Genomic DNA, 24,806 nt, shown 5'->3' on the forward strand with positions numbered 1-24,806 from the left:
AAGTCAGCTGGGATAGGCTCCAGCATACCCCCGCGACCCGAGTGAGGATAAGCGGCATGGAAAATGGATGGATGGATAAAGACATGGATGCAACTAAGAAGTGTTTGAAAAGAATTTGAAGACATTCTTTTTTAAACAAAACTTAATTATTCTTTTCTTTTTCCTTGTTATCCTCTTAATGACCAAACTGTGTTAACATAAGTCCCCACCTGGCTGTCAAGATGCACATGAAACAATGCACAACATCAGGCGCAGTGTTTCATGTATTGAAGGGCTCACCGCGATTATAGCACTCCCCTTGTCACGATAGATGTCTCGTTTCATCTCAGAACTTTTTTTTTATGTGGTCGTTTTAAATCCTCCTTTAAAATGTTTCTGATATGGGCCATTTTTGTGTATTTTTTGGAATGAGGAGCAGGCTAATTAAAACCAAGCTGCGATCGCAAATGCATGCCTATCAACCCTCCTGTTATTTTTGGGGTAAAGTGTCATATTCTTCTTTCACCATGCACTCATGTTTTAATAGTTTCATTCCGTATTTCAACTTTCATGGGAAAAAAAGACAATCCTTCCCGACCAGCACACCTTCCGGTCGATTGTAGCCAGTAAAGTCAGGCTTTCAAAATAAAACGACGCCGGTAAAATAACATGGTTGCAATTCTGGCGGCAAGACCACAATTTTCCCTCATTTTCAGAAAAAAATCCTTTATTTACAAATGCAAATGTTGACAGGTAAGCAAACAGACTTTGGACACCCCAGATGAACAGTTCCACCACAATCCCATCAAGGAACCCAGTTTGAGACACCAGCCTTCTAACGCGTCATAATCATCTACAAAAACGATTATTGAGTGGGTAGATGATAAATAAATTCTTACTGTTTGCATGATGGCACAGTGGAGAACTGCAGTGCCCACACAGTCAAACATCGGTTTTCCAATGCCCCAGTTTTCACATTATTATTTTTTTGGCCTAGATTATGGCTGGGTTTTGGTACACTGTCTCGGTTATCGTACAAACTAGTCCGTTTGTACGGTGGCCGACGAGTGCAAAACACTTTAACAAACTGTGAAACACAACATTTCAGAAAAAAAATGAACCGAAGACAAAACAAATTAGCATTTCAGGAAGCACATTAACAAAAGATGAAAGTAATTACACTCACAAAAACTGGGAAGGAATATACCAAAGTCCAGATTGACTGGAATGGCGGCCAGTAACAATGCATGTCGTTCAAACAATTAGCTCTAAACGTGTGAGTGTGCATGGTGTGTTGCATCAAGACATGAAATAGTTGCAAACAAGGCAGTGAAAGCTTGTCTTCCGTGTCAGGCATAATAAAAGTAGCAGATGAAAATAATGCTTCTAGCCACTCTAGTCAGTCTGCATGAATACATTCTTGTATGTGTCATTCATTGTTTTGCTGTCCTGTTAAACCCTTATTTCACTTCGCTATGCCTAGAAATGTTTGTTTTAAACAACGGCAGATGTTTTACCTCATAGGCCAGTGGTCAATGTGTCAATGTCACTGTGGGTGTAACTTTATTACTTTGCGTCACGCGTTTGACGACAGCTGTTGCAGACTTTTCTTCCCCCATGCATTTTTCCGTTTTTACTTTCTTGCAACAGAACAGGATTTGTAATTGTAATATATGCGGGTTCTTGTTCTATTAACTCTTATAAATAGAGACATGGACACCAGCGTTGCTATTCCTAATGTTTTAATTCTAGTGTGATTTAACGTAAGTAGCACAGGGCTGCAGCGTTTCACACTTTGTCAAAGTCTTTTGCACTTCCTGGCCACCGACACAAATCCCCGTAGCGGATTGGTCAAAACGTTATCACTTTCTTCAAATCTGGGATTTGGTACATTCCAGTTGATCATTTGTTTCGCTGTTTGCCCTTTACAGTATTATTCCGCGGAATCGAGTACATAAACAAAGCACACTACACTTTGGTGACTCACTGGCCGTGCATTTTTTAATGACTGCCATTTGGCCAAAGAAAGTTGCTAGTGCCAACAAATTAAAAAAGAAAATGAGAAACACTTGTAATTGCAATTATTTTGCATTGTTTTCTGCATGCAATGCTATAATTTTCTCTATAAAATGTATTTTTTGTTAACATTTTTGGGTGTCTGAAACGTATAAATTGGATTAACTTTATGTCCTCTGGGAAAATTGCTGCGGTTTTTCACACGGTTTGAACCGAGTTACCACTGTATATCTACAACTTATGATCATCAATGGGTATGGAATAAAATTCTCTTAAAGGCCCTCCTGAAGTCTCTGTTAAAGATGGTGTATATGATTGGGTTCAGGCAACTGTTGCAGTAGCCGATCCAGAAAAAGAGGTTAAAAAGAGCATCAGGGATTGTACATTTGTCTCTGCAGAGTGCGTGGAGACTATAAGTGAAGAAAAAAGGAAACCAGCAGAGGACAAACACTCCCATCACCACTGCCAGAACAAAAGTGAAGCGTTTCTCCCGCATTTGTGCCACTTTGCTTTTGGACAAAGACAAGTGTCTGCTTGGAAGCGGCACCGGAGAAGGGAGGAGGAAATGCTGGGAGCAGTGGTCCGATGATACCCACGATATGGAGGCACAGGATGGAGGAGGAGGCTTCAACCTGCGTGCAGGTCCCTCAATGTCCTTCCCACCAGCTCTCTTGGAGAAGTGGAGTGAGGTACAAAACGAAGACTTTTTTACGTCATCATCTGTTGTTCTTTCCTCTAAGTTAATATGGTCCAGCTCTTCTCTCTTGTGGCTGCTACCGTCTATGTTGGAAAAGCTATGTCTGCTTTCCGGCAGCGGGACGTCCAAGTTGTACTGAGGCTTTGTGCCTCTTTGGAAAGACTTCGGGACACCGGCGAAGCAGGTCTCTGACTGGGACGGCTGGGGTTCCATCGCGTTTTTAGCCACAAAGATGGTAGAGGCTCGCTGCTTGGCAACACGGTATATCTTACAGTAAACCAATATCATGATAACTCCAGGTACAAAGAAGGACACAAGGCAGGAGGACAGAATATACCACGTCTGGTTGTTGAGAAGACACTCCTGCCTCTGTGGCCGTTTGACCTCGCCCATGGAGTCCAAACTTTCTTCTGTCTGCGTCATGAGAAGAGGCGGTGAAGAGATGACGATGGATATCAGCCACACCACGCTGATCATCACTTTGATCCGTTTGGGTGTCCGTTTGCGGTTGTAGCTGACCGCTTTTGTGATGGACCAGTAGCGGTCGAGGCTGATGGCGCAGAGATGGACAATGGATGAAGTGCAAAACAGAACGTCCAGAGCCAGGTAGAAGGAGCACCACGTGGAACCAAAATACCAGTAGCCCATAACCTGGAAAGAGAACAAAACTGTTAGGGTGGGGCAGTTAAACCATCAATGAATTATACCTGTGAATACTGTCATTCATCCAGATCATTGTACAGTATTCTCAGGGCACTGAATTGATCACAACTTGACTGTTCAGGTTGTCTTAGAAGACGTTTTGCCTCTCATCCGAGCAGGCTTCATCAGTTCATAGTCAAAGACTAGGTGGGACACACACCAGACTACATAGGACAGCTCTAGTCTGAGTGCTTGGTGCATGATCCAATCTATTTATCCTCTCAAGGAGGAGGCATGTCCATACAGGAATGGCTTGAATCTTTTAGGAAAGGATGAAAGGGCAGCATTGTATGTGGGAGAAAGTGGTGTCCCACACCTCCCGCTCTGTGCAGAGGTGGCTTTTCAAACTTGACTTAGATGGCTTCCATCACTCCTCTTTCAAACCATCTGTCTTCTCTGTTCAGAATGTGTACATTTTTGTTCTCAACGGGGGCGCTCTTTCTCTTGACCTGAAGCGTTAGCTTATGAATGAATTAGTAGGATTTTAGAAAAAGCACAATCAGAAATGTGTTCCAGGTATGGAGCTGTCGTATATACCCCATCTTTTTCTTAAAGCAGCAATGGGTCTGGGTTCTGAAGGGATGGGGTGAAGGTGGATTAAACCCTGAACTGATCAGCAGTCAGTCACAGGACTGAATTGGGTTATTGAGAAGGAATACAGTAGTAGTAACTTTGTCTTCAGTAGTGACGGTTATGTATTATTATTCTGTTTGTATTGCATTGGGTTTAGCGACATCTCTCAAAGGATCGAATGCTCCATTTGGACAGTGGATCTATTACCTATCACCACATTGGCTCTGAAATATTTGTACGTTTTCTGCCAGTAGATCAAAGGCATGTTTCTGAACGTAAAAACGGGTAGATTGAGTAGAATACAACTTGAACAAAAGTGAACAAATATCATGTAGCAACATACTTGTCCTGCTCCTTTCTGGTCCTCGGAAGATGACCAAAGTTCAACGTTATGAATGTAATGGCTATTATTTGTCTTTAGCCTTTCATTCTGGACTCATATCATCAATGAGGAAGATCGAAAGAGCCAAGAATGAAAGCACACAGAGTATACAGTACATAGCAGTTGCTGCACCTCTCTAGAAAGTGAAACCTGAGCCTGTGTGCTTGGACAGTGAAAGCCAAGTCTGTGTGAAAGTGAGAGTTAAGCTAATGTGAGTGAGAACATTGCATCTATTGTGTGTCGTATAATTTTCCATGAGTCTTATCTTAAGTGTTGCGCAACTCTGATTGTGCTAGGTGAGTGTGTATGTATGCATCATGTAGGGTGAGTGTGTGGCCTGAAGGTCCCAGTAAGAAGTTATTAGACTGACAATGCACTGAACTCTTACACTGTATAACATGAACAATTTGTTTGAACGCACCATATGTGTTGTGACTGGCTACACAGTGATGCTTGTGTTTAAGTCATTTTTTTAGTTTTTGGCTGTCATGTCAGGTTTTGTCATAAACCAACAGTCCTTGGCATGACTAGAATTGGGATAAAGCTTGGGGTGGGTGAATCGATCCAAATATCAATACAGTGGATACCCGCATTCATTTATTTTTCTTTTTTTTCTCAGAAAATAGGCTGTTTTTTCCGCAGAAAATACATCTCATTCACCATAAGTCTCTGATTTAAAAATACGTGTGATTTATAAATATGTGAAATTAGTGTTGGGAATTTCAACTCTTTTGGCTTGGCTCCGGCTTCTCAGATTTTTTTGTTGTTGCTTAAATTGATTTGTTTTACCAAAATACGTGCAAAATGAATCCATCCATCCATCCATTTTCTATACCTCTTCTCCTCATTAGGGTCTCGGGGGTATGCTGGAGCCTATCCCAGCTGACTTTGGGCGACAGGCGGGGTAAACCCTGGACTGGTCACCAGCCAATCGCAGGGCACATACAGACAAACCATTCACACTCACATTCATACCTATGGGCAATTAATGCCAATTAACCTAACATGCATGTTTGGAAGGTGGGAGGAGTACCCGGAGAAAACCCACGCACGGGGAGAACATGCAAACTCCACACAGAAATGCCCAATGGAGATTTGAACTCAGGTCTTCCCAATCTCCTGACTGTGACCGTGTGGCCAACATGCTAACCACTAGACCACCGTGCGGCCTGCAAAATGAATTTGAAATGCAAAAATATCTGATTTGAATTTTTATTTCATTTTTCATTCATATATTTTTTTAACACCTTTTATTCTTCTTGTCTTTTTCGTTTATCATTGACCAGCCTACACTCACGTATTGTCAGTATTCAGTACTTTCTACTCCCATTTGATTATTGTGTGTTTTATTTTTTATTCTTTCAGCACTTTATATCGAGCACGTATCGTCACACTGCTACAGACATGGGACAAGCAATGCATGATGAAGATTCAGTACTTTCCTTGAAACGGGTGTATGTCTTCTTGACTAACAGCCCACTATTTGTGGCATTGGTAAACATACATATGCGAGACTTTAACCATATACAGTATACCAAGGCATGTCTGTGCAACTTGAGAGCTGTACTTTTACTCAGATTTCAGTCTATCAGTCGAGCTAGAAGGAGGGTTTGGAGGGGGAGGGGCGAGCCGTGTGACAAAATAAACATTTTTATGGGGGTATCAAGATGAAACTCAACTCTGAACCCCTGACCCTCACTCTTGGACACATTTAGAGCAGTACACAGTTCTTATTTTATGTCTTAAATGAATTATTTTCTATGTTATTATGTCAACTATATTGGGTAATACAAGTGTAAAAGTGACTGTAGGAGTGTTATTTCATGTCTAGAGGGCTCGAATAATGTTAAAAACCATATTTAGAAGGTACTTAAACAGGTTTTCTATGCTCTAAATAGGAAAATATTCCATTTACAAATAAGGAATCCTACTTTGCGGAAAACCACCTATCGCGGTCGGGTCTGGAACCAAATGACTGCAATAAACGAGGGACGACATTTCCGTCATTTCCGGTAAGTGCGCAATGACAGTCATCGATTTGGGACAGCACTACACTGCCAGGAACTTAGTGTATGTCGTATACTAATCGAAGAACTGAGAGAAGTATGCAAATTGGTGCGTCTCTTGAATTGAACCACAAAGTATTGCATCATCAGGGAAAACAACGAACGTGCTAATCCGCTTATCACCTTTTCCCAGCTGGCTGATGCGGGAGTTAAAAAAAAAAAAAAAGAATCCAAAAACAAATCCCAGCCAGTTGCTGTTGTCAACTTATGGATCTATTTGTTTGAAATCAGTTCACTGCGGTCCATTAAGACATGAAATCATTGGAAGAATTTATGCCAAGGAAGGTGGATTTGTCATGAGGCATTTTGTTTTATTATAGTTTGCAGAATGATTCAAATCAATTTGTTTAATATTGAGTTAACAAAAACGATTTAAAAAAACCTTCCTGTGTGATTCCCAACCAGCAGAAGTCCCCTTTGCATGGTGCGTGGGGACTGATATAACATTGGTTGGATTGGTTTGGGAAGGTAAAGAATACAGACTCAGACTATAGACTGATGTACCAAACGTGAATTTAAGCCTGACCCGGTTGGCTGCACGGTATCACTTATGTTGATTATATATGTATTCACGCTACTTTCACGGCTAAATCCGACATATCGTACACGACGACAGCGGAACTAAACACACAAATCACACCGATGCGGCAAAAGACTGCACAAGTGTGCAAGCTCATGCATGAACGCTTCCAACTGACAGGGGGAACAGAAAAACTGCACAAAGACACCAAAAAAAAATAGGGCTGTCAAATGATTATAAATGAAATTGATTAATCACAGTTTAAAAATTAATTAATCATGATTAATCACCATTAGCAACTGCGTCTGAAATATGCCCATTTTTACTGTATTTCATGAACAGAAAGATAAATGACAGGACAGGACTATTTATTTGAACCGGCATACAAGTTACAGTGTAATACATAACATAGTACAATGCGCAGCTCCACGTGTCCAAAAAAAGTAGGAGGAAGCAAAGCTCATTTAATCCAATCTCCCATCCATTTTACCGTATTTTCACGACCATAAAGCGCACCGTATTAAAAGGCGCAGTCTCAGTTACAGGTGCTATTTTTGTATTTAACACATACACAAGGCGCACCGTATTATAGGGCGCAGGTATGCACGCCGTGTCACAAATAAGTCAGTGAGGAAGCGACGATGCTTTATTTCTTCAGATAAATTAAGAGCAGAACTCTCGGTGTTAGTGAAGCTGTGTTCGCTAGCTGTCATCCATCGCTCCCACGCCGCTCGCGACTTCACTTTAAACGCCGTGTTTACACCGATGTCCAGCGGTTGGAGTTCATTCGTCAAGCCTCCCGGAATGATGTGAACCTCCAAGTTCATTTGCTTCATTTGTGGTGACGCGTGTGAAAAAAACATCCGGTCTCTTTCTGTACACGTCACTCAGCCATTTTCTCATCGTCTTTCCAGCCCCTTTGGTCCGGCTGGAAACTTTTCTTTAGGCAGCGTCAGCGTCTACCACAGGAAGCAGTTTCTGTCCATTACCATGGCAACCAAGCACAACAGTAAAAGCCGACTTATCGTGCCCCGTTGTGTGTGTCTGATGTGGAAAGTGAGCGGCACGTCGTCCATGTTGGTGATGTAGTTGGGTAGTAGTTGTCTGCAATGTTTTTACTGCAGTAGGAGCGGAAGATGGCCAGCTTTCTTTGTAATCCGCTGAATGTTGCTGCTCCACGGTAGTCCTTGCCCGGATGGATAGATGGCGCCATTTCTTAAAATATACTTATATAACTACTGGGGCGTGCCTTTAGCGTCGTCAGTCACGTCCACCTTTCCTTTCCTCTATATAAGCAGCGTGTCGGCAGGAGACGCTCCCAGTCAGTCGAGCGGAGCGCTCATAAAAGTCACGCTTACAGATTTTAGAACTCGGTACACACATACGGCGCACTGCATTATAAGGCGCCCCGCCCATTTTGGACAAAATGTAAGACTTTTAAGTGCGCCTTATGGTCGTGAAAATACGGTACATCTGTTGCAGTACATTTATTCACTTCGTGCATTTCACGTGATCTTTTTAATGCATACAAAAGTGATGAGTAATGTATCAATGTGGTCATATAAATGTCAGGGTTTTCTCACAATGGTAATAAATAATAATCATATATACAGTAATAGTCATGAATATGTCAATCAAGCTAAAAGATACCACACAAGTCTAAAAATCTATTTGTCTAACACTAGTCTCTTTAATAGTAGCAGAACATTTGAATCACACTTTAAACTTTATTATTATGAGCAATGAAAGGGTTGCGTTCAAAGACAATCACGTAATTTAATGTCAATTTATTTGTTTTCAGTGTATTTCCCAGCAAATTGTACATCCAAATTAAAAGTTACGAAGTGTGTGGTAAGAATATCCACTTCTTGTTTTTCTTTATCTTCCTGTTTACACACACACACACACAAACACACGCATTCTTCTGGTGCACATGCATTAATTACACTAAAAAAATGTACATTCATTTCAATTTTTTACATTCATTTCATTTTTACAATATACCGAGGCCAATAGAAAATGAGCTATGGGCCGAAAATGGCCCTCAGCTTGCACTTGCAAAGTGGGAGCTCAGGTGTGCATCGTGGGGGGCTTGGTACCCATGTGGCTCATCACTTAAACCCTACAGAGGGGTTTTACTCTGTATTTACATCCATGAACGCATTGCTTGAGTGAGGATTTTTACAAAAATATGCCAACTTCTCAAAGACTATTTGTGATTCTGCTGGAAAACATGTTTTTCTGGCTGTGTCCAGCCTTGCTGCCGCTCCCTGTAGTACCCATGTTTGGAGATCCTGGGGTGGCGTCCCGTTTGTGCTCCACAATCAAGGCTTCTTAAGCCATGCGGCTGTGGCAGGAAGACACCGGACTGTGCCTTTGTCTTTGCCGCGGTTATGCACAGGATTTGTTAGCTCGTTCCCATTCTTTAACATTTTCTGTCATTTTATTGTGTTTACTCAGCATGCTTTGCATCTGGAAGATATAGGTGTAATTTTTGGCTTGTGTTTTGTGCATAGATGTTTAATTTTATGCCTACATATACTATACTGTTTAGGATACAATACATACTAAAAAAAACAAAATAAAAAAGTAATTACATTAAAAAAAAAGAATAAATTAATAACATTTAAAAAATTCAAATTTTATGCCTACACGGTGTAGTAAGTACGTTGTGTTGTTGTTTTTATTTGCACCATGACTGAGGTAGATGTCTGGATCGCTGCATATAAATAGCTCGTCAAACCACAGCAAAAATAAAACCGAAACAAAAATGGAACTTGTCAATTGCCTCTCTCTATTTCCTGTAAAATGTTTGAAAAACATAATTTAGGAAAGTCCGACAGGCCGCATGGGAGGTGGCCTGCGAGCTGTAGTTTGCCCACCACTGTGCCAGATCAATTCACTCCACTGCGACTACCTTCAATTGGTATGTCTAGTCAATCTTATTATTTTGTCTTCCCACCTGCCTTGGCTAGATCTCGATTTTTCTTTCTGTGCCTATTTTTACCTGCACTGTCAACCTTTTGTTGTGCTCACGCACTTTATTTTCCCTGTTTATGAGTGCATTTCTTCTTTGTGTGTCTTTTCTTATTGTCTGCATCTGAGGTCCAACATGCTTCAAAAATGTAACACAGTAAGTACCTCTGTTTTTGACCACATTTTTTCCAGCGAGGGCCACACAGTAAAAAATGCAAGGATGCAAGAACCACTTTGATATTTTGTGAAGCAACCTGTGTACATATGCTAAAAGGTTTGATATATTTCAAGAAAACCTGCATCTGAGCTTCGTACTACAGTACAGCTGAAAAAGTGGATGATTAGCATGAACTTGGGTCTTTGCTCTTTTTTCTCATTTTTGCTGTTCTTGATTATTTTCCTCCAAATATTCTTTCTTCTTAAATAATCATTGTAAATATTCTTCTTGTAATATTAGGACTTCACTTCCATAATGCAGTAGTACCTCGCATAACATAAAGCTCCTTTTACATAAATTCCACTGAACATAAAGAATTTATGTAAAGTTTTTGCTTCGTATTACAGAAGATATTCCATATAACGTAAAGCGTCAAGTCAGTGCAATTTTTTTTTTTCAATCAACTTTATTAATGCTTCAAGTCGGTGCGAGTTCAGACGAACACTTGGTGACGCCTTCTGACGCATCACGCTCTCATTGGCTGATTTTCGGGGCACCGCCTACGCTCTCATCTCATTGGCTGAGTTATACAGCACGTATGTGAGTTTGTGTGAGAGACAGGCTTGTCCCTTCAAACTCCTTCCTCTTCGTAGTCGCCCTTACAAATTAAAATTAGAAGTTACAAATTAAAATTTTGCACACAGCATTATCGTGTAGTGCGTGTGCGTTTGTCTGTGAGACCAGCTGACTCTTAGACTCTTTGAGTCACGTTTCGACTCAGGCTAGTCCTCCTTCCTGCCTCCACTTGCGCTCCTGATCAAGACATCTCGTGAACGGTAGGATAGTTTTTGTTTTTCAGTTTTATTCATTTACAGTAATCTTATTTATTACCTTATTTTATATTGGAATGTTACTGTACTATGTTTATGCTAACGTTTTCTTATATTTTCCCACCATAGTCTAGTTTTTTAAACTTTATTCTGCTCAAACAGTTGCTTTTAATAAAAGGGAACAATACTTTCATTTTGTTGCTATTGTTACATTGACTTGTAATGTATCTACTTTTTGGACATTTAATAGTTGTTGTGTCTTCTAGTCTATCCGTGCCTTCTGCTCCCTCCTTGGTTGGTTTTGTGTGACTGTCATTGAAGAGACAGAAGAGACAGAACTTTATAGAGTTTTTTGGCCTCGCGCCTCTGCATCTGGGGTCCAAACCTAGACAGCAGGTAACAGGTTTGCCCTGATCTTGAAAAGTGTCCAAGTAAAAACTATCGCTATCTCTATCAGTATCAGCTATATTTACTTTACTAAATTTGTAGTATTGGCCACTTCTAGTAACGAGAAAACAAATGTTGCTAGCACCAATACACTGTCACCTATAACACATAGCTGAGATGCAGGTTGTTTTTTACAAATACACTAAGTCTTATGTCGAATCATTCTTAAGTAGGGGAAAAGGTAATATTACCAATGATATAGGTACCACATGTACGTGTATACATATACAGTATATGCGTAAGTTTGTAAATATGAGTTTGAATGCAGTAGTAATATCAACTCTCTACTATGTTTATGCTAACGTTTTCTTATATTTTCCCACCATATTTGGTGGACTTTGAATATTTTGAAGGTCCAAAGGGGTGAGTTTGGGAAGATCTTGGAACGGATTAGGCTATTTACATGTATCTTACGCTTCTTATAACATAAAATCCCTATAACATAAAGGTTCTCAGAACGGATTATTTACGTTGTAGGGGCGTCTACTGTATTTTGACTTTATTCTCATGTTATTATAACTTTTTCCCCAACCTAATTTTCCCAAAAATACAACCTTATTTTTTGTTTGTTTCTCAAAATATCACAACATAAATTATCTATTTTTCTTTACTATTTAAACTGTAAGAATACAACTTTTTTCTTTTAATATTTTTTACTTTATAATTACGGCTGCAATTCTGCATTTTTTTTTTTAATTTTCCAACTATTTCAACTTTCTTTTGGTAAATTTTCTTTGCAAAATTATGACTAAATTCCCATAATATTTAGACTTCATTGTTGTAATATGACTTCTTTTGCAAACCAATAAATCATTGTTTTGTTTTTCATAATATTACAATTTTAACAAAATATCATGTCTTTCTGTATTACAGTATTCCTTCGTTTATCACGGGGGAGAGGTTCCCAAAATAGCCCGCAATAAGTGAAATCCGCAAAGTATACAATATTTTTGTACAATGTGTACAATATGTTTTAAAACCCCTCACCATACACTTTATACACTTCCTCAGACAGGCATTAAGATTTGATCACATTTCTCTCGTTTAAACACTTTCCAAGTTAAAATTTTGTTTAAATTTTAATGATCAACTTATGATATTGGACACAAGAAATGAAGTGACTCCTCTGATCGTGGCTTGTCCTGGCGGCGTTAGGCTGTAGTGTTTTCGTATCCGTGTTAAAACATATTCCTCCTCCTCCTCGTCCTCCACCGAAGATTCATTTACAGTATTCCAGGCGCCCTACAGCTGCGTAACTTCTGCCTTCATTCAGCATGTATGATCATACAACAGGAAACAGGCAGTCCTGCACGAAGGAGATTGATTGACAGTGGTCTACAGCCAATCAGATCGCACGACACAATGGGAGGGTTTTCCCTTAGCCAATCACTATTGTGGCTCTATATTTACTGACACGAACCGGACACGTCTGGACATGTCTTCAACTCTCACGTGAGTATACAACACCCTCTGCTGGTAGCAGTTGTAAATACAATAACAGACACGTGCAACAGAGGACCGATAGATCGCTCTAATACGCCACAAGGAACGCAGAACACAATGTGTGTTCATACGCTGTTCAAAAATCTGTGAAAGAGCGAATCCATGAAAGGTAAAACCGCAATGTAGCGAGGAAACACTGTATTTCAACTTTAGGCGACTAAAATGATATTATTTTTCTTCGTATTATGACGTTAGTCTTGTAAAATTACGACTTTTCTCGTTATCTTACAACTTTTGACTTTATTCTTGTAAAATTACTGGAGATTTTTCAATTTTTGCTGTTTTTTTTTTTTTTCTTGTTAAATTCTATTCTTAGATTGTGTCGCGGTACAATAAATCAGCTGTGGGGTGCAAATGGGACCCGGGGCCTAGATTCATGTGTTTTTGTTTTTCTTCTCATGAGCTGTCTTTCTCCCGCCGATGCTCCGTCCACCTCTTTTGCTTCTTGTCCTTCTAGTTTTTGTCAGAGCGACCTTTGATCCTCAGCATATTTGGTGAATTGAATCATTGTGTATTTTTTTTGGTTCCATCCGCTGTCCGAGTGCACTTTTTCTTATGAAACCTTGTCAAACTGCTCAGCTTTCTGCCGTCTGCCAGATTCATCAGAAGTGACGCATAACATTTTCTTCCACAAGAAGAGCTTCCTGCCATAATATATTTGCGAAGAACGACTTATTAATAATGAAGTGAAGAAAAAGAGGCGAAATAGCCTTCATCTATGAGCACAACACAAACAATAAAACACAGAGGGTGCTTTCCAAAATCGATTCGGAAAGGTGAACTGTTATGATAGGTTTACAAATTCACATTTCCAGCAGCTCTGCAAAAATGTCATAATGAACTTAATCACTTCATCACAAAATAAAACAACCAAGGCAAGACATGAGAGATAAGACAAAATAAGAAAATAGAATAAGAATGAATAAATACGAAACAGATCGTGTCAAATTTGTAGTGCAATACATAATAAATAATAATAATACAGGACAGATCACATCAATTCTAAAATTATTATATTTACATACACACATATAGACAGCTAGGGCAGTGGAGAAGCATGTCATTGTTCTGCTTGCCACTACTGTACAGTACTTGTATAGGTCACATCTCAAACTCAAGGCCCGGGGACCAGATTTGTCCCGCCATATCGTTTAATGTGACCCCCCAAGCCTGGAAATAATATATGTCAAAAAGAAAATATTTTAAAATTATCATTTTTAATTATTATTCTATTTTTACACTATTTTATATATTTATATAATTACATTCAAATAATTAAAAAATGCTAGATGTATTTGGTCTGTCAATTCTGACAGAAAATTTGTGCTTCATGCAATTGGAGTTTCTTATTTTTTTCTGTTTAAAAGGAATTATACCATAGTTGTACAGTCATCTCTCATTTATCATGGTTAACTGGCTCCAGACCCGACCACGGTAAGTGAGGTTCCGCAAAGTAGGATTCAATATTCATAAATGGAACATCTTTGTAGTTAGCGCATAGAAAACCTGTTTATGACTTTTTAAATAGAACCTTTACCATTATTTGAGTCCTGTAGGCATGAAATAACACCTCTGTAGTCACCTTTACACTCCTATTATTCTTTGTTTACACCACAATTGTAATGCGCAGGCTACAGGATCACTGCAGGAACACAAGAAACGGCCGTGGCTTTAAACATTAGCAAGCTAACTAGCTAGCTGCCAAGTTATTTACTGTATTCTAAACTTAAGAAAAGGTTCTAAAACGGAGTGCGGAAGAAGGACAAAGAAGCCAAAAACTTACCACATCCACACTGAATGGGAGAATAACTTCTTTTCACTCTGTCATGTTGGACATGCCATGGCTGACTCCAGGCAGTGCGACGCTAATGTAATGACTCAATAACAAAACATTACTGACGCCTAGTGGCCACAATACTACATATCCCTTTGTCTTTCAATATTTTTTTACTAATAATAAGCCATAGTCAACCACGAAACATTTAACTCATTTATTAATTCTTGAAAAACCGCAAGGGAGCAATAATCGAACCACGATATTGCAAGGGACGACTGTATACCCAAATTTCTGCTTCATACATCACATCACGTATTGACGACTTGAAACGTGTTGGCGCTGACCTGGCGTATATAATAACTACCAAGCTATTGAACAACGTGGACACGTCAGACGAGCATTGGCGAGTTTTTTTGTGCGTTAGTAATGGAGACCGGTGTTTCACTTAACCCATACTTACAAGTGCGTGCTGCCTACTTGCAAAAACGTGGGCAAAATTTGGGGATCTGTACGTGGCGAATACAGCCTCAGTGCGGATTTGGGAGCAGCAGACACGGTGTAGCACTTTTACTGCAGGAGGAACTTTCTCTGCGTGCAAGGCTCCAGACACGTGTGACGTGCGTGCCCTCTGCTGCCAATGAGCGCTCAGCGCAATGACCCACCTCCATCCCCACCCCACACACATACACAAAAATAAAAGCACGCAGAGAGCGCAGACCTCGTTTTATAGTTGCCCCCATATTGTGATTCACACCTTTCCAAATGCTCTGACCATTTTTTGTGGCGTTATATGCACAAATGCCGAAAATGGTCCTACCTCACAATTCCCTCCTTTTTATTTCTCATTTTAGTACTGAAATAACATGTTTGAGACTCTTGGTCTGCGATGTAACGAATATATTATGTTGTATAATATTAATAAAATGTTAAATTTTTGAGCAATTATTGCTGTAATTTCCTTCTTTTTTTTAAACAATCCTGTGGGCAGAGGCACAGTGGTGCCCCCCCCTTGTTTTGTTTGGTTTGGTGGACATTTGATGACGTCTGAGCAGCATGGGGGCGCTAGTATCCCGCCGGACATCCTGACTTGATGAGCGAAAATTCTGCAAGTTGTCGCATCAGAACCCCGAATCTCTGTGGTGGAACGGGTGGCATCTTGAGGCAGCGGCAGCAGGGACTTCTGGAGAACCTCGGAAAGTCGTTCTGTATACCCCTCCCGACATCAGGCGGAAAAACTGCCGCTCATCGCACTTACAACATGAGAGTGAGTAAGGTCACTGTAAGCGAGCAGCACGTGGAAGTACGATGGCGTGGCAATCGCACGGAGATCGTACATTGCAAGCACGCTGTAAGCAAGCACAACTCACTCACCATGTGCGTACTGTACGATGCACGCAACCGCTCACGACCAGGCGTGGCGTGCGGGCCACGTACTTACACCTTGCGCAACCGTGCGAGTGATGTGCTCTTGCCACTCCTCCCCACGTTTTCAGAAAATAAATGTGCAATAAATGTGACCACTGCTTACCTGGTGTCATTCTAGTAAGGATTTACGAAGTTTGAGGCTGGATGGTTGTATGTAAGTTTGACTTTTGTGTCTCACAGCAATTGTGGTGCATTCAAGAGCCGCCAAACAAAGCGCGAAATCTCAACACTTGACAAAAAAGCATAGTGAAGCGTAAAGACATAATTATGTAAAAATTGTAGGCATTTTTACCTGTTTCAAAATTATTATCTGTGGAAAAACTGCTTATTTTTGGAGGAGGAAAAAAAAAATCATTTTTTGGACAAAAAAAATCATTTTTTGGACAAAAAAATCCGACTCGAGAATATGCGTGGAGCCACTGTAAATAACTTTTGCACACCAATGTGCCGCGTCACAGCGGCTGTCCCATTATGCATTCATGTATTTGTCCTCACCTCATTGGCCAAGGAGAAGGGGATGACCAGCGTGGCGACCAATATGTCAGCTGAGGCCAGAGACACCAGGAACAGATTTTGAGGAGCGCGCAAGGCACGGCTGGTAAACACGGCCAAGACGACCAGCACGTTCCCCACCACGGTCACCAGGATGATGACCGTGACAACCAGCAGGATGAGCACGGACGCTGCCAGAGAGTGTGTAGGCAGAGCATGAGACCTCGACAAGGAAGAGGGTGCCTGGCTGGTATTCTCCACAGAAGAGGTCGGGGGTACAGGTGCGAGCACATCAGGGTCCATCCTGCCCGAGAAGAAGAAAGTGAAAGAATCCTCCAAAAAAGTCTGCTTGAATGCAGGGTCCATCAAGTCAATTACGACTGAGATGAAGTCATACTGGCAATTCCTTATTTTCAGTCCGGATGTTGACTTGGAACAACATCATTCATAGCATCGCAGGCAGCAAAGAAAGCGCTCCGAGACAAAAATGCAGGAGCGTCAGTCGGAGGTAATGCATAAAAGAAAAAAAGATGTCCTCACTTTGATGCGACTGGTTGAAGCTGTGAGTGAAAGTGCTGCTGTTCTACACTGCTGGACTAAGGCAGGAGGAGGAGAGAGCGTGAGATGAAAGACAGAATAAGAGGCACATGGTGAGGAGAGTGAGAGATGTTTGAGGACTCTTCCAGCGCCCGGGAAATGAGCAAGGAAAGCAGAGAAGAGGGAGGAATATGACTGGGGTGGCGCTGCCAAAAAAGACAAAGAGGAAAATACAAAACAATTACAACAATAGGAAGCAATGTATTTCATTTATTGATCATTATTAATAGGTTATTCCTTAATCTACATTCAGCATTTATCAATTATACGTTTCAGATATTTTTTTTATACGTGTTGTATTTTTACACCAGTCCAGTGATCCCTCGTTTATTGGTTCCAGACCTGACCGTGATTAAGTGAATTTCCGCAAAGTAGGATTCCTTATTTATAAATTGAATATTTTTGTAGTCAAAGCAAAGAAAACCTGTTTACGACCTTCTAAATAATGTTTTTAACATTATTAGAGCCCTCTAGACATGAAATAAGACCCCTATAGTCACACTTACACTTGTATTACCCAATAAAGTAAGACATAATAAGAGGGGGACGGACAGGAAGTGACATCTGGGGTTCAGAATTGAGTTTTAGCTTGGTCTGGGTTACTGCCACAACGGTGTTTTTACTGGGGATTATTGTGCCTGATAATTCAAACCTGCAACAAATGCCTGTTGCTCGGCTGATCAAATCTGGTGCTTCTGTGTCTCAACAAAAATTACAGTAACATTACTGACACCGAGTGACCAGTGTAGAATACTACATGTCATCACAACATCTTTGAATGTGTCTTTTGAATGCCTTATATTTGTATTTTATCTCATTTAGCCATGTTTTTGCTTGAAAATGATTAATTTAGGCAAAACATTTAAATGTTTATAAATATGCATTTTTTTTTTACTAATAACAGACTGTATTCAGCCACAAAAATGATTTATTCATTAACATATTATTGAAAAAACGTGATTACGAGTGAAGCTGCAAAATTCAGAGCGCATAGTGGCGAAGGATGACTGTATTTACTGATTTAGCCATTCATTCTTAATCTCGCTAATTATTTTGTTTTCTATTCCTTATGAAGGCCAACTTTTGTTTTATTTACATGTTTTATTTATGTAGCAATTTTTCATTTGAATCGTATTTTTATATGAATTTTTTTAACACCATTTCTTTTTCTTTTCCTTGATGATTGACCAACCTTCACTGTTTTTTTAAACTATATTTTCTACTCCCATTTGATTATTTTTTCAAACGCAGCTACACATTCGCGGTTCATAATTCACCTGCGAGTTCGCAGAGTAAAAAAAAATATATATTTTTTCCTCTGCAAAAATAGGTTGTTTTTCTCCCTGCAGAAAAGACATCTCATTCATCCTAATTTGTCAGTAATTAACAAATACGTGTTAACACAGTTGAAATGTACATCATACACGTACCATTGTTGAAAAAGCCCATGATTTTGACATGTTTATGCTTCACTTATGTTTTTTCATCAAGCGTTGAGATTTTGCGCTTGAACGCGCCATAGTTGCTGCGAGACGCAAGAGCGCTACTTATAAATAACTTCGACTCCATGACTCCGATGCCTGTCCGATCTGATAGGATGACTTGTGCAAATGTAACCATGTGATGTTATGATACAGTAATACAGCTAAGCACGTCCGAAAGAAACACACCAACTAAAGAGCGAAATGCAACGCTCAGTCGTTAAAATAACTTCATCAGTAGCCATAAAAACAAGAAAGACTTCCAAAGATATGAATAAGTTATGAATATGAATGAGCAGTATATGGGACAGTGGCAGTAACATTGAAAGGCAGTGCATCTGTTTGGAAAGTGCATGTCAATAAATAAATGAAGAGCTCTAACATGTGGAGCAGATCAACAACCTGATAGCATCCGGGAAGATGCTATACTTCAGGCTGGTGGTCCTCGCCCACATGCAGACATGTGCATGGTGGGTGGAGTCTCTTACGGTGGCGTAACGTGCAGCAACGTTCAAACTAACCAAACACAGAAATAATCCAAAACCGAAAACACACGCAACAGGAACATTTTAATCCACGGTTTTCATTGTTTTTCGTCGGGCCATTAAATCGAGGTAACTTTAGTGATGTAATGCCTGAGAGGCTACGGTGTGGGCGGCTTTTTCAATGAGTGTGCCAAAAAGCCGCGAAAAGCCGAAGAAAAAGCGAAACATATGCACGGAGTTAATCCTCTGATGCTTGCCGAGTTAAAATCTCGTAAAATTGGGGACGTCTTTTACAACAGCGGTCCAAATCCCCAAGTTCTTATGACTTTAGAGGCCATATTTCTCCTGAAAATATTGGATACACGACTCCGGCTTCCTCCCACATTCCAAAAATATGCATTTTAGGTAAACTGGCGATTCTAAATTGTCCATAAGTATGAATGTGAGTGTGAATGGTTGTTTGTCTATATGTGCCCTAGTGAGGACAAGCAGCAAAGACAATGAATGAACATTGGATACATTCCAAAATGTAACGTTTTGACCTCACTCACATTTAGACCGTAGCATTTGACCTCAGGTTCCTGTGTCCCCTGTTTGTTTTTGGAATCATTTTCATGCTGGTCTCCTTGGTTCCTCCTTAGAAATTTGTGTCTTTGGTTGCAGATGGTACTTCGTAATACAGTCGTCCCTCGTTAACTGCAGTTAACTGTTTCCAGACCCGACCGTGGTAAGTGTGTAGGATTCCTTATTTATAAATGGCATATTTTCATAGTTAGATCATAGAAAACCTGTTCATGATCGTCTGTATACGGTTTTTAACATTATTAGAGCCCTCTAGACATGAAATAACGCCCCTATAGTCCTTTTTAAAGTCCCATTACCCAATATAGTAGACATAATAAGAGTAAATAAGCCATTTAAGACATAATTAAGACTCGTGCTCATGTGTGTTTCTGTAAATGTGTTCCGGTGATAGGGGAGCTGAGTGGCAGGTGGACAGGAAGTGACGTCGGGGGTTCGGAGTTGAGGTTTAGCTTGGCGTGTGTCGTCCGCAACAAGAGCAACAGTAGCTCGTGTTAGGGATTATTGTGCCTGTTGGGAGATCATTCAAACTTGCAATAAACGCCTGTTGTTCCAGCGATCAAGTCTGGTGCTTGTGTGTCTCACCTAGCATTGCAGTAACATTACTGACACCTGGTGACCAGTGTAGGATACTACACATCTTTGAGTCTTTGAATGTGTTATATTTGTATTTGTTCACTAGCTATTTTTATGCTTGAAAATGCTTAATTTAGGGAAAAAACATGTCACATTTGCTTAAATATGCATATTTTTTGACTAATAATAGCCTGTATTCGACCAAGAAACTGCATGATTTATTATTATATTTTTGAAAAACCGTCATAGAGTGAAGGCGCACAATTCAAACCTGTGTTAGCCTCTACAATAGCAATGTCGCTATAGCTTGGTTAATATGCAGGTGACTGTATGTAAATGGAGTGTTATTGGATGTTATTTTAGAGGGCTTTATAGAACAGGTGAATCTCAATTACGTCCATTCTTAGTGAAAAACTGTTGTCTAAATGGCAAAGACGTGTTCTTGCCTCAGATAAGGATTGTGGATGATTCCAAAAGTGTGCAGTTTTCCTTTAAGACATTTTAAAGTATTATACAGAAACCGTTTAAGTGCACATGTTAAAAAATAATTTAAAAATGTAAAAAAAAAATAAAGGAAAATGTACCTTTTCATTCTGTTAACGTTCCTCGAGGCATCCCACTCATGTCTTTAAAGACTGATATCCCTCAGGTCTGGTGGGCCTGGTAGCCTGGCTAACTTTCGTGGTGGTGGATCTCCTACGCAGACTTGACTGCCCGCTGCAGCGCCTCTTTCTCAGCATCCCACACACACAGGATGCTGGAACCTGTCGGCACCTGGAGAATGGTCCGTCGACAGTGGAGTCCACCCCTGAAGTGCGGGTGTTGATGATACGTAAGGTGTTGCTGTGCCAGGTAAAAGTCTTACGAGGGAACCAGGGAACCTCTCCACGTGGCTCCATCAAGATACTACATATGTAATTGGTCCACCTACTGTCTATATGCTGCTGGTGATATGTCAGACGCCTGCAGTATCATCTGCGAACTTATGTTGATTCGATAGTGGATGTATCCCGGGACAGATGACATGTAATCCTCCAGGTACGTCCCTCATTTGCTGCCTCTTTGAACCTGAGGCAGTCTGTGGTAGTGTAGGGCGATACTGTACATGTTGGTATCAATCCAATCCCAAGTACCGTGGAACCGTGTTTTTCGGTTAACGTCAAATTTGCGCCACAATTTTCCCCCGTTTTGCCTGCATTCTTCGGTTAGCGTACAATATGGCGCTCGTCTTCTCGTGTTATTAATAGACTGGGTGAATCCGACTATGTTCTTAATGTATTTTCACCACAAGACATCCGCCCTTGTTAGCATCCTGTTAGCTAGCCTAACAAAATGACAACTGGAGCCGGAGGTTATGTCGCTCATCTACGATGTCATCAGTGGTTAACTCTCAAAAACATGAACAAAAACCAAGTTTTTATAGTTTTAAAATTATAGTTTTACATGCATAAAACAGGGCTGCACGGTAGTCTAGTGGTTAGCATGCTGGCTAACACAGTAGCAGCCTGGAGATCGGGAAGACCTGGATTCGATTCTCCCCTGGCATTTCTGTGTGGAGTTTGCATGTTGTGTGTGGGTTTTCTCCGGGTAATCCGGTTTCCTCCCACATTCAAAAAACATGCATGTTAGTCACCAAATGTGAGTGTGAATGGTTTGTCTATATGTGCCCTGATTGGCTGTACCCCGCCTGTCAGCTTGGATAGGCTTCAGCATGCCCCCGTGACCCTAATGAGGAGAAGCGGTATGGAAAATGGATGGATGGCATGCATAAAACAATTCTTGATGCATATAAATGATGAATGAAATTCACATTCAAGGTTACTTTTACCTTCATGGAGGACGTGACTGTTGCCAAAGACAAGATATGGCAGCGAGATCAGCCACCATCACCTTCCTGTTTTCAGTCCCGTCAAGAATCACGTCTTCAGTGAAGGTAAAAGTAACTTTAAATGTTCATTTATCCCTTTCATTCATCCTTTTATATGTATTTAGATGCACTTCAAATAGTTTTCTGCATGTTAAACTGTTAAATTGCAAAACTATATTAATGTGGGCACTTCTGCGCGCTTGGGGGGGATTCGGCAGTTTCCGGGGGGCGGTGCCTGTGCTACTAGTGGTCTGCATGCCGCCGTGGTGGCTGCTGGGGGTCCGGGCTGTCTGGTGGGGTGGGGGTGTTATTTTGTCGTTGGTTTTTATTACAGAGACGGTGATGTCGGCAATATGATTATAGTTTTTACAATGGTGTGCATTCCAGTTATTGTCATTCTGTTCACTATCATAGTAAATCATTTCATTACTACTATTACTACTACTAATATGTATGACTTCTTTCAATACAGTATTACCATTGTGGAGGTTGTTATTATTTTGTCCTTTCCGTCATGGTCTTTACAGCCATCACAGACATTTGCTGATGTAGTCCTGTTTGTTTCTGTTGTTTTAATATTGTTGTCGCAATTGTTGTTGCTGGCGTCCTTGTCTCTCTCTTTGTTGTCGCCCTCCTATCCCCGCACTCCCCTCTCTGTTTTCTTTTCTCTTCCTCTCTATCCCCCTCCTGCTCCGGTCCGGCCGCTTCAACTTTGCATAACAACAACACATCAAAGTCAAATAAATTCTGTATAACAGGGGAGGTGTATCTCACACAAATCTGTTGAGCACGTAAGGTCATTGAGATCAACAAAGCTATCTGCCCTAATGGCTGGACAGGACAAAAACAAACAAAAAAAAGACATCTAGGGGTAATAATGGACTCAGACTTGAACTTTAACAGCCACATTAAATCAATAAGCTTTTTTCCCAGCTAAAAACATTGCCAAAATCAAGGGAATAGTGTCTAAACTAGATTTAGAGAGACTAATCCTTGCCTTTGTCTCCAGCAGGCTAGACTACCGGCGGCTTTTTCACCAGGCTCTCTAAACGAGCTGTAAAACAGCTGAAGTACATCCAGGATGCTGCTGCTCGAGTCCTGACTAGAACCAGGAAATATGAGCATATTAGTCCAGTACTCAGGTCTCTGCATTGGCTTCCTGTCGCTCAGACACTAGACTTTAGGTTTTTTTTTTTTACTGTATTTGACCAGGAAGTGTACAAATTCAGTGATTTTTAATTTACTTTTTAAATTTTAAACGATTGGAATCACACAGAAAATACATTTGTCAAATATTATTATATTATAAGCAGTTTAATGGTCAAATAGTAATATTGAATATTTTTATATTTTGTTCTTTGTTTTGTTCATTTTCATCATGCCTCCCCTGACTGCATGTCACTGGTATTTTTAATGACAGTAGAAAATACAAAATGAACCCTGATAAATCAATGGTAGGAGAAGCGGTACGGTAAAAGAGATGCACCCATGGGTGAAAAGATGAAATAGAGTGGGGAGCAGCACTGAACTGTATCACGGTCATCAATCAATTCCTATTTATCACGAGGCAAATGCTTTCATTGAGTCCCTCAATCGTGCTCTTCATTAACTTGTGTGGAACTGAACACTGGCAGGCATCCTGATTAACCTAAAGCCGTCTTCAACCCAATTATTCCTCTCGGCCTTTTGGAGGCGGCCCAAACCACTGTGGGAAGCACGTGACGCATCACAGTGTGACACGGATCCAGTCATGGAGCAGATGTAAACATTCATCCATTTGATATACCACATCTCTGGCTCAGGATGCCGTAGATATGTAGTCATATTCTTCTTCCATTTTGTTATTTTTTTTCTATATTGTCTTTGTTTTTTCCAATGTGCCGTTGTTTTTCCCGTTTTGTATGTGTCTTTTCCACTTCTTCTTGTCATTGCATTCAGTAATGACAAAATTAAAAGGGAATAGGTGTGGAAATACGAAGATAATCAATAATAAAAAAAAAAAATATGTAAATAAATGTGCAAAGACAATGAAAGTGCAAGTGTTGACAGGTACGAACACACAACAAACACAAAAGCATGTGGTAGTCTGATGGAATAAAGTCATCAACATACAACAACATTACAGCACAAAGGATAAGCTGAACAACTGATATATTTAGAATAACGCATGTTTTAATTGTTCATAAATACCTTGCTAAAAGCATTTTGTTTCCCTAAAATGTTTGCGATTATAACCCATCCATCCGTTTCCTATGCTGCTTTTCCCCACTAGGGTCGCGGGTGATTAGAATCATGATCCATGTATTCAATATTGATCTTCTGAATTGAAATAAGCAAAACAGAATAGATGACTTTTTATGATGACTGGATTAAGTAAGGAACTCAAACAATGCACTAAAATGAGCGATGTCAAGAAACAGTACAAGCAGTTGATGTTCATCAAGCACAAGGAAGACGACGCCTGAACCACTGTGCACATGCAATGCTGTGTCTAACCAGTCTTACATTGACTACAAACTTCATTTTCGTGGGTACATTGTCTGTACTGTCAACTATTTCATCAGCTATTATCAATGATAAAGTCGGTTGTACTTTGAATAAATGTATTGCAACTGATGTGAAACTGATGAGGGGTAGGATTAAATAAGCTTTGCTTCTTCCTACTCCTTCTTGGAC

At 40.3% G+C, this 24,806-nt stretch overlaps 1 protein-coding gene across 1 annotated transcript; it reads right to left on the minus strand.

Moving 5' to 3' along the window:
* Window positions 1-519: 519 nt before the first annotated feature.
* LOC129179028 (alpha-2Db adrenergic receptor-like) lies at window positions 520-17,339 on the minus strand. Its single transcript, XM_054771834.1, has 2 exons — window positions 16,546-17,339; window positions 520-3,343 (listed from the first exon to the last, which is right to left on the minus strand). Exons 1-2 carry the CDS (start codon window positions 16,906-16,908, stop codon window positions 2,243-2,245), a joined length of 1,464 nt encoding a protein of 487 aa, XP_054627809.1. The 5' UTR covers window positions 16,909-17,339; the 3' UTR covers window positions 520-2,242.
* Between the last annotated feature and the right edge of the window lie 7,467 nt (window positions 17,340-24,806).

This window comes from Dunckerocampus dactyliophorus, chromosome 3, assembly GCF_027744805.1.
Source record: "Dunckerocampus dactyliophorus isolate RoL2022-P2 chromosome 3, RoL_Ddac_1.1, whole genome shotgun sequence".
Taxonomy (NCBI): domain Eukaryota; kingdom Metazoa; phylum Chordata; class Actinopteri; order Syngnathiformes; family Syngnathidae; genus Dunckerocampus; species Dunckerocampus dactyliophorus.

Coding starts and splice junctions, on each gene's coding strand:
- LOC129179028 (XM_054771834.1), bottom strand. CDS start 16,908: ATGGACCCTGCATTCAAGCAGACTTTTTTGGAGGATTCTTTCACTTTC. Junction 3,344..16,545: donor CCTTCTCCTTGGCCAATGAG/GTGAGGACAAAT, acceptor TTCTCTTTCCAG/GTTATGGGCTACTGGTATTT.